Raw genomic sequence first — 11643 nt, 5'->3', positions numbered from 1 at the left:
GTCCACACGGTGGGCCACGCTGAATAGGCGATCAATCTTCTCATGTATAGGTCATATATGATAGTAGTCGACATATCTCCCTATCTTGGCGCTTGGGGTCAAATTGTTCGGTTTGAATTGAGTTGCTCAATCATTTTTGACATGCTCGCACACATTGCATGTGACAAAAAAAAAAAAAAACCAAACAAACTAAGAGCCAACGATTTTTTGCATGTTCGGTGGGACATAAAAAAAATAAAAAAATAAAAAAACAAAAAAAAACTACTTGGCTGCTATAAATATTCATTGTTCGTTTGGACTCAAAATTCTAGGTATACATATCGATGCAATAATCTTGCGAAAATAGAAGTCGAATAAATACTCTAATGCTTCTAGGGGCTAATGAACATCTTGCACGAGAGGAGGAAATGCAATTGGAACCAGCGCCTGAGTTGTTAAATTCACTACCAAACTCAATGAATAATCCTCCAAATCTATAGGACATCTTCATCTCGGATCGATCCTCTTGAGATAATGATGGCCGGGGTACACGATATGCGAAGAGGGATTCGTCATATTGTAGAGCAGTCCCAAGATCAGGCCGAGCAGTCATGAATTTAGATTGAAACTTTTAATAGGTGGATTGCAAGTCCAGTAAAACTAATATCTTGAACATCATCGGTGGGCCCACAGAATTTAATGAATCCGCACTATAAGAAAAACGGGCAAAGGCTACGGCCAAAAACCGTAGCAAAAGCCCTTTTGCTATGGATATGATTTGTAGTACGTTCGTCGCTATTGGTGAGGTACCTAAAGGTCTTGCTATGGACTATATCCATAGCAATAGATACCAATAGCTACGTATTATATCCGTAGCAATAGATACCAACATCTACGGATTATATTTGTAGCAATAGATACCAACAACTACGGATTATATCCATAGCAATAGTTACAGGGCACTTTCAGTTTCTCACTATTTGTAAAACAGCAGCAAGTATTCCTTAAACACCTTATATGCAACATCAAAATCAAGAAAAAATGGTATTTGTTTGGTGTGCATACCTTCCTTGCCACTAGCTGATACTTCGTTGAGTCATTTCATCAAACACTTTGTGAGTAACATCAATATCAAAATAACTGAGTCATTGAACTTCAAAGAAGAAATCCCAAAAATAAAAAAGAAAGAGAATTTTGTTTCATGAATTTAGTACTATCAAACAATCATGAATATATTAAAGCTGAGAAGATCAAAAGAATATCACCTTCAAGAAGTGGAAACCCTAATCCGTTGGATTTGTATGCCGATGAGGTGTGGTCGGAGCACTGTTACAATGCCGTCGTAGGGCAGCTAGGTTGCGGTAGAACAGAGCTACGACATGTCTCCAAGGAAAATGACAGAGAGAGAGAGAGAGATAGGGAGAGAGAGTGCGCACACAAGAGAGAGAGAGAGAGAGTGCGCAAGAGAGAGACAGGAGAGAGAGCGCGATATTACAGTGTTTGGGTACGGCTCTGTTTTGAGCGCGCACCCAAATTTGGGCTCTTCTGACGGACGGACTGATTAGGGACTCCGTGGGGCCCACCATGATGTATTTCGTTAATCCATTCCTATCCATAATTTTAATAAATTATTTTACTTTAGGAAACCAAGTTTCAGGTATATTTAAGGCCCAACTGGACCACACCATAAGAAGCAACTATAATTCAATATCAATGTTTCCTACCGTGTGGTCCACTTGAGCCTTCGATCTAGCTGATTTTTTTTCAACCTCTAAAGTAATATTTACAAATATACAGATGGCTTACATAGAACATATATTTTTTTTAGGCCTCATAAAGCCCCTTACAACACTATTAATTATTAATGGTTTATCAACTTTTTAGCTACGGATTAAAACCATAGCAAGTATAGCTAAGGTTTATATCCGTAGCAAAAAAGTAATGTGGTCTGAATCCTTTGCCCCTTTTTTGGATGGTGTCGTGATCTGCTTCCGTGGTCAGATAGTTATATGGTGAAGTCTCCACTTGAAGTCAAAAGTCATGCTTTTGTAGACTTCTTTTTCCCTCCACTGCGACGCAGAATCCAGCATGTATCACTTTCCACTGGGTCCCACATGTTGAGATAGTCCGATGATTTTAAACCGTCCATATTATCATCACTCTCATAAATAAGCTATTACTCTCTAATCACTCGTCAGTGATCATCTAAAAGTTTGATTTTTGAAGTTGAATGCAAAGACTTTGTAATTTTGTTTCCATTGTTCTAAGTTCTTCTACAAATATTGACGGTCGATCTTACATTCAGTATGTGGGGCCCATGTTCCACTAATATGTGTTGATGGACGGCTATCTAAAAAAGAAAATCTTCGATGTGACCATCTTAAGCTTTTGATTTATGGCCCACCGATGGACACAGAAGAGTACTGCATATCCCGTACACAATCTTTGCATGTAGCCTTTCTCCCTTTCTCAGCATGTGTGCTGCACGTGCCAAATCACTTATTATTAATTTCATGTCTGGAAATTAATCGGGCCGGTTCAGGAAGAACTTGACCTGATCTCATCCTGGCCCATTGAAACCCGTGATGTGGACAGTTGATGTAATATCTTTTCTAACTGTGTTTTTGTAAATGGGAGAAGGGAAGTTGCACAGTTTTTACCTACGAATATTTTCGTAGGTAATAATATCGTGAAATATTTTTACTTATTTTGCCACATTTCTTACATATGAAAATTTTTGTAGGTAAAAGTATCGTGGAATATTTGTGTTTTTTTTACTGACAAAAAAATTCGTCGATAAAAGTTTTTTATACCGACGAAAAAAATTTTTGTAAAAGTTTTTTTTTTTTTTTTTTACTGATGAAAAAATTCGTCGATAAAAGTCTTACCTTTACTGATGAAAAAACAATTTCGTCGGTAAAAGCCTTTTATGTCGGTCTTTTACCGATGAATTTACTGACGAAAATTTTAGTCGATAAAACTTTTTACCTACGAAAAATTGGGATTTAGCGACGAAAATTTTCGTCGGTAAAAGTGAGTTTTCTTGTAGTGACTGTTTAACCATCAATGTTATACTGATCAAGCGATTTAGAAGGGAAGGATTAGTCATTCGAATTTCATCTTTTTACATTGTGTTAAGATTTTATTATATTATTTTTTTAAAAGGTGATCGCAGTTTTCAAGTTTCTTAGTAATGCGATGATGAATGAATAAGATAAAAAATAAAGCTACTTGCTGATTTTATTAATTTGCATGTAAGAACAATATAATCAACTATCGTAAATAAAATAATAAGAGAAAATAGAAAAAAGAATGACCTACGAATGCCTATGTAGATAAAACAATTGAGGTGTATAGTTTGCAAGACATGACTGGTATGATTTACCAAGTATGGACTTGGTGATCAGTGTGATCTAACAATGGAGGTTGTGAATATTTAATTTATTCGTAAAGCACATTGCAATTATGATGCTGGACATGTAGCAAATCTAAACTAAACTAAGAATTCCAAACTTGCTATAACATTATGGCTAAAGAGAAGTAGAATATTTAATAAAAATTAGGATAGGTAATATTATGCTATATAGATTAATTGATTGTATGTGGCTAGTGTCCAAAACTATCCATCAAATGTTGTTTATATAAACTTGGATGTGCGGTAGAGATTCCCTTGCTCGCACTTAAAGTGATACAACCGTCTTCAAATAGATTCATATTTTTTTTACCATCGTAATCTCATTCCATCTAGATGAATTCATTTCTTAACCCTGTGTAGTCTTTGAAAATGTATAGGTCATATCTGTTTTATTATTATTATTATTATTATTATTATTATTATTATTATTATTTTAATTTCTTTATCTTTGATTACAAGATATCCGGCATCAACGGGGCTTTATGAAATTTGTCATATATGCTGCTTGGTTTCACATGTCACTCATAACACGGCCACATATCCTTCATCCTTCATGCAATGTCTCTCACATGTCCTTCATACACTATCTCTTTCTTTATTCAACGTGTACATATGGCTCCAAGCCCTGCTACTTTTAACCATTCACATATCGAGGAAATCATGGATTGAGAATTCCTCGAGATGATTTGCATTTCGTTGTCAGTCATAAAATAGACTACATTAACATGCCGCGACGTCATTTTCGGCTAGGTAACATGGGCAACGGCAGGTGTAACATCTTCACAGGCGGCCAACTCGATGTTATAGCCGTATGATTTCAGCGCACGGCCATCTTTTATATGCATGCGACAACACGCAGACTTGCATTTGAAGACCGGTGTTTCTAAAGTCCACGTAATAACAGAAGATGAGAGAAGCAACCAACGGACGTGAGGAAAAGTTCCATGTTGACCGTTGAAAAAATGAAGCCGCCAGTCAAATCAGGCAACTCATGTTATCCATCGACGGTTCTTCCATGACTTTCATCAGACAACGGTTCTTAGTTGTTTTGAAGTGGGGTCCACCATTGGTTGATCGAAAGCACTGGTATTGTGGCCCCACAATGGTCCATACAACAAAATCTCTCGTTGCTGTTGTTACTTTCTTGACCGTTCATTTACTGGCCACCAATCGTAGGGTTAGAATATCTTTTTCTATCGGAGAGATTTTCGGCGCATGGACAGAGTGTGGCCGATCATATCAACACTAGGATCCGATTACAACTTCGTAGGTCCCACTTATACATGATGAAAGCCCGTGTATATTATTCTAGAGTCGAGTATTGTAAGTAAAATTATGGTTGGGAAATGCTCCTGATCCAATGCATCCCCGAGTGTCTGGTCATCCGTCCTTTGATATAGTGGGCCACGGACGGATTCACCAAAGCCTAAGATTGGTGCCATTGGAATGTCCTAAATTTCAATGGACGTGATTGTCATTGCTATTTTAGGCCATCAATCCAACGACTGATCACTGCAGTCATAGAATGTGGTTGATCAATAGATAAATGGTCCTGATCATCCTCTGAGTGGGTAATGTGTCATGTGTACGGTGGGATGGCAGAGTCTGCAGACCAAATAAACCATGGCAGATGCACTCTCACATGGTGTCAATATGGCTCTCGTGATTTTCCATAAGGTGGGCCACACTTTTTAGATTTATGGCCACCAAAAATCATGCAACTAATGATGGCTATAAAAAGAAAAGTGGACCATCCGTTCGATTCAGATGCTGTGGGCGGATGCAGATTGAGTGCTGAGTAAGTTCTGTGGGGCCCACCTTGATGTTTATTTATTTGTCATCCAACCTGTTCATAAGGTAACACGGACATGGATGAAGGGAAAACACAAATTTCAGCTTGATCCAAAACTTCTGTATGTGGCACCTAAGAGGCTTTTAACTGTAGGTGTTTAATTCCCACTGTTTCCTGTGGTGTGGCCCACTTCAAGTTTTGTTATGCTTCAGGTTTGGTCTCATCCTCTAAAATGAGCTGTTAAAATGGATGGACGGCGTGGATAAGACAAATACATCACAGTGGGCCAACAAAGTTTCTCTCTGTGCAATCCGCATGCATTGTGATCAGCCTAATTCCTCCTTGAGCATAAAATTCTCTTGTTTCAACGAAGAACCTTTCAAACGAAGGAAATATGGAATCTCTCACAAGTGTTCCATATCGACACGTTTAGTTGAGTGTGGATATGCATGGCGTACGCGAGCTATGTGGGGCCCACAGAGATACCTGTGAAAATTTCACTCCATTCATCAGTTTTCCAAGATTACAATAATACAGTATTTGGGAAAACAGGAAGATCCAAAATTCAAGTGGACCACGCCAAATGGAACATTAATGTGGCCCTAGAAAGGTTTCAATGGTGGACGTGATTACCCCACTATTTCCTACGGTGTGGTTTACTTGAGATTTGTACATGGTTCAATTTTAGTTTCATGACATAAAATGATCTGGAAAAACAGATGGACGGAGTGGATAGAATACATACATCCTCGGTGGGCCCTCAGAGTTTACTCGGTCCGTAATCTGCTTCCCTGGTCTGATAGTTATCCGTAGTCTCCAATTAAATTCAAAAGTCGTTATTTTTTAGACTTCGTTTTCCCTCTGCCGCGACGCAGGATCAAGCGTGTATCACTTTCCACTGGGCCCCACAGGTTGAGATTGTCCAATGGTTTTAAACCGTCCGTATTATCATCGCTATAATAAATAAAGTATTACTCTCTAATCATTCTTCGGTGATTATCCAAAAGTTTGATTTTTAAAGTTGAATGCGAAGAATTTGTAATTTTGTTTCCATTGTTCCGAATTCTTCTACAAATATTGACGGTCAACATCTTACATTCAGTATGTGGGGCCCATGGTCCACTAATATGTGATGATGGACGACCATCTAAAAATGAAAATCTTCAATGTGACCATCTTAAGCTTTTGATTTATGGCCTACTGATGGATGCGGAAGACTATTGCTATTGCGTACCTGGCACACAATCTTTGCATATAGCATGCATATTGCACGTGCCATTATAATTATTAACACGTAGGGCTCAAAGTCGGGCGGGTTTAACCCGACTGACCCATGACCGAACCGACATTGGGTTAGGCTTGGGTATGATGCACCGGGTTTGGTCTCAAGCTTGGGCAGCATAAACACCAATCCTATTAAAGTTGGGTCAGGCTTAGGTTAAGGTTTCGGGTTGCCTGGCGAACCTTGACCCGATAGATATATAAGTTATAAATTATGACTAGGTGCAGATTGTTTGTGTTAAAGGCTTGGTCCACACCATTTTTGATGACTCAAGCGATTAGGATATGCCTGATTTCTCTCTCCCAAACATATATTTTAGTTTGTTTGTTTAGAAAAAAAAAAAATGAAGCTCTTTACCATCAATAACTTGCATATATAATATATAAAATCATAGGTACAAAAACCATAGGTGTATTGAAATATAATAAATTAATGTAGTAACAAAAATATTAGCATATATCCACTCGACCAACCCTACCGAGCTCACTTGGGTTGGGCTTGGGTGGAGAATTCCTAACTTGAGATTGGACTGAGTTGGGTTAGGGTTTAGATATGGGAACCTTGGGTTGGGCTAGGGTTGAGCACCAACCCAACCCAACTTAACCCAACTTTCAGCCCTATTATTAACTTCATGTCTGAAAATTAATCAGGCTAAGTTTAGGAAGACCTTGACCTGATCTCATCCCAGCCCATTGAAGCCCGTAATGTGGACCGTTGATGTAATATCTTTCCTAGCTGTCTATTTGTAATCCACAATTCAAAAGTTTCAATGCTGATCTTCCTATCAAGGGAAGTCTTTGGGCATGGTCCGTCTACGAAGAAATGCAACTGGCCACACCAGTCTGGATGGCCCACATGGGCCCCACTAATAAATCACCCTTCTATCAAATACCCATTTTAATTTTATCATTGATTTCTTTAAGTAGCTAATGGTGTGATTTGGATACGTGTGGAAATGCAAAATTGATAGATGATCAGATGAGATGGAGAATCAGTGGGACGCATTTAGGGTGGGTCCCAAAACTAAAATCGGATCCGTTGGCTGTCATTTCTGCCTCAATTCATTATCAGAACCTTTCAGGTAGGGCCTGAATTGTAGCATATGTGGATTTTGTGGAACATGTGCCTATTTGGTGCCATTAGAGTTTTTTTTTTTTTTTTTTTTTTTTTGGGGTTAGCTTGTTAGTACACACACAATCCGTTAGAGTTGTACATGAGTTAACTTCGTCAGCTCACTCGACTTGACTCGGAAATGCTCAACTTGCCTCGGCTTTAAATTGGATTTAGACTTAAGTTATGATAGTTTTTGAAGCTTGAAAAGTTTTTGAGCCGAGTTTGACTCGACCCGGATTGAACCTCAACTCAAATCAACTTGGATTGAATCGGCTCAGTGAGTCGGTTATTTTGATATTGATGTTGCTCGCTGAGTGTGATGAAATGACTCATCGAAGTTTTGTTTTGGGTGCATATATTCTCCACGGGTGCTGCTGGTAGCGAGGAAGGGATGAATACGAAACAAATCTTTAAAATTTCTTTTACATTATAAGACTGCCCTTATATCTTGTTTTTGATGTTACTCGCCGAGTGTTCGATGAAATACCTATGACATGTTATTATGGTTTTGCATTATATGAGAAATTTAAAATGCATTCTATATATTTGAAAAAATGTTGCATTGGCCTGAGCTGCTGATCAAACTGAGTCGAGCTGGCCAGTCAAACTCAAGGACCGAGCCAAGCTGAGTTCGAGATGGGGTTAGTTACTGGCCGAGTTCGAGATGGGCTATGCCAAGCTCGACTCGGTTCTGACTCATATACAGCTCTAGGTGCCACGGAGTGTGAAATATGATTTGTGGCACATGCGATCTCAGCCATCCATCATGGCCAGTCCGCACGATCTTGCCTGAGTCCGAAAGCTAAGCTGGTGCAGTCAAGTCAAAATTCTTGAAGTAGCCAAGCTACTACATTTGAAATCAAATCAAATAAGGCTCACCTGTCTGGTGAGCCTGTACTTTTTTAAGTATATACCATTGATCTCTTTTCTCTGCCTATTTTTTTCTTGTGTGTGGCCCACTCGATGAATGGACTATCCTGATTTCTGGGCCAGTCCTGGTGGGCCCAAATAGATGCGGGCCCCACATAGAGATAAAAAAGGAAAAAGACCAATATCCTTTCATTTCTTTTCCAAAATGATACTTTGTTTTATGATCAAACCATGATTACTAAGAAGATCGACAGTCAGATATCGATCTATTTATTGATAATAAAACATCCTAATTTCTACAATCAGCTATAAGATAGTAGTTGAAGGCACGTGGATGTATGCATAATCAGTCATCTCATCTGATGACTTAACAGTTTATGAACTGATAGTTGACGATCATGTGGCCTTGATTATAACCATTCCTATCGGTGTCAATCTGGTCGAAGACGCCCTTATCTAAATCCAGCCCTCCATTGCTACATTGGTCCACGATCCTCGCCGTCACCTGTGCGCCCGTCCTTGTGTTCGTTACCTGTAGCATCAACCACTAAGTTAGCCCTTTACATCAGTCTACACCTAGGGCCCATGATCAGCTGGGCTGGGCCACCATGGGTTTGTTTGGACCGATTTTTAAGTTGGTAGGTTAGCCTGGGCCTGAAATCAAGGCCCATTTAATATCTAGGACCCTTATTTTGAAACCTGTACGCCCATTTACTTTTATCTGTGATGTGCCTATCACATCTAAACCGTCAAAAAGGTAGACCCACCATGATTATCATACAACCAAAAGTTAGATAGTCTATTGCATAGTTTGATTACAATCAACGGCTGCATGTCATACACAAATCCCATCGGCGGAGGGTGGACCGTTAAAAAAATGATCATGGGTATTCTGGTTATTTATTGTGCCCTCCATCTGTACTGTTGGGGTCTCTGTTTGAATTCAAATGCTTGTCTTTTTCTTTCTTTTTTTTCTTTTTTTTTTTTTCACACCGAGAGGGGGCTTTTTGATGAACGTGATATAGAGGTGTGAGATCTGGGCCATTCATCAGGAACATCCCTCCACAAACATGTCCTGACCCAAATAATCAGGTCGGGCCAACTCATCAGGCAGGTCACGTGTTCATTGAATCCGGACCATTGGTTGCTTTTCTAACCATACATTCGCCTCATACAGCTCTGCCTCACTTGATGAATGGACCTGCCTTAACTTTCATGGTAAGCCACACAAACGGCCAGGATTTTCACACTTGTGAGGCTTAGTCGCATGTATGGGACTAAATGATGCTGCACGTAACCTGCACGATCAGATCTATGAACGTACACAGTGGGTCCCAAGACTCCAACCAAGTGCCAGGATGGTGGTGGGCCCCACTTTCTGATCACCGTCAGATCACGATGCGATCTTGGTTTATGATCATACACTACCTTAGATATTCAATTCTACTGTTATTATTAACAAAGCACATATGATCTTACCCGCAAGCACCGTCCGCAGGAGGCCTGACCCCTGGGCCCCACAGGGCCGCAGAAGGCTGTCCACCCATACCTGCGGCGCCACTCGAGGGGCTTGTTCGCGTCCCATGTGGCGCAGTATACGCTGGCCCTGAGATAGTCCCACCCGATCTGCGACGGATTGTAAAGATGGTACGTGGCGCGCACGTTAGACGCGCTCTGTGCCTGGGCCGCTGCTACGATGCACAGTAAGAGTGCCAGTGCCGCGCAAAGCTTAGGAGAATCCATTGTTCTTTTCTTTTCCTGATTTGAAGTTAGCCAAACGGAGCTCCTTTTTATAAGTGAGATTCGGTTGTGAATTATCAAAATTACCCCTAATTTATATAGATAACCACTGATATGCTATGCCCTGAGATTCGGGTAATGACATGTTTATGTGAAGATGCTGACACGACCGACGGCTGGTAAAATAGAGATCCAAATGGTAAGGCTGCTAGATGCATGACTGGCGGCTGGTAAAATAGAGAACCAAATGGTAAGACTGCTAGATGGAGGCAATTCATCTGACGTATCATATGCGTGAGAGATCTGGGACGTTCACTTGGATGGCCCATTGAAGCGTGCACTGGCTTCCAAATCGCGTTCAGCCATTTATGATCAAGTGGACCATACATACATGCAATCATTAATGTGCAATAATGATGTTAATCCCATCCAAAACAATTCAATACCATTCAATTCCACCGACCAAACACGCCCTTAGTGTTAACGCCTCATTTGAACGTGTCCAAACAGTAATTTAGATAATGTCATATAGCAACAGAATTCTAAGAAGAGATGAAAGATTTCTTCTGATATTCTTACGACTGAATGGGATTAGAATCTATAAAGTCATGAGTAACAAAAAACGGACAAGTCTATGCGATTACACCCAGGCCACACATGTCGCGTATTCCACCACAATAGCCTCATGATCAAAGTTGGATATTAACTAAAACACAGTTATATCAAATGACAGGTTCGGTCGATGCACCGTAGTGTCTCATAGGGTCTTTATAGTCAAAGCATTCGAGGCCTAAAATCACAATACATTATTCAAGTTCGTGTGGTGAAATCGGTAACTATCACTAATACATGGCAACGTAAGAGAAACTCTTGTCCATGTAATAGAGATAAAACATGTGTACAATCAATAACCAACACGCGACAAACAACCAACATACGTGGTGCCGTCTATAGGCTACGATCGTCTTTTGGATCCAGATGTTTATCTCTACGTTAGTAAATAAGAGAAGTGGCTAGCTAAGAAGATCGTCCATGCAATTGTCTTAGAATTCTATAAATAGGAAGAAGGTTGAAGAGCTCTAGGCCATCACCAACCAAATACATATCAAATCAAATCCACAACACAATACTACTTATATTTTATCTTATCTTAGAATAAGACAACCCTTTTATGTTGTTACATCGGACTAACTTTAGTATACTAGTAGTATAATCCCATCCATCTAACCTGTTATGCTGGACTAACCTATACTATGAGTAGTGTAATTTCTTTCCATCTACACCAAGCATTGGATTGCAAGGAAAGCCCTTTTTTTTTCCTTTTCAATAGTGCAATTCTATTTTTTAATACCTGAATTGCTAGACCAAGAAAACTTAGATCGAGGGTGTCATTATCTACATCACATATGCTAAATCGATAAATGCAATTGATTTATTTCAATTAATGCAATT

At 39.6% G+C, this 11643-nt stretch overlaps 1 protein-coding gene across 1 annotated transcript; it reads right to left on the bottom strand.

Moving 5' to 3' along the window:
• Positions 1–8686: 8686 nt before the first annotated feature.
• Positions 8687–10194, bottom strand: LOC131250092 (pathogenesis-related protein PR-4B-like). The gene is made up of 2 exons (XM_058250744.1): positions 9931–10194; positions 8687–8983 (listed from the first exon to the last, which is right to left on the bottom strand). The coding sequence occupies exons 1-2, from the start codon at positions 10192–10194 to the stop codon at positions 8819–8821; spliced, it is 429 nt and encodes a 142-aa protein (XP_058106727.1). The 3' UTR covers positions 8687–8818.
• Between the last annotated feature and the right edge of the window lie 1449 nt (positions 10195–11643).

This window comes from Magnolia sinica, chromosome 6 (assembly GCF_029962835.1).
Source record: "Magnolia sinica isolate HGM2019 chromosome 6, MsV1, whole genome shotgun sequence".
In the NCBI taxonomy this organism is placed as follows: Eukaryota; Viridiplantae; Streptophyta; class Magnoliopsida; order Magnoliales; family Magnoliaceae; genus Magnolia; species Magnolia sinica.
Note: the sequence above shows the minus strand (reverse complement) of the source record. Positions and strands in the feature narration are given on the sequence as shown.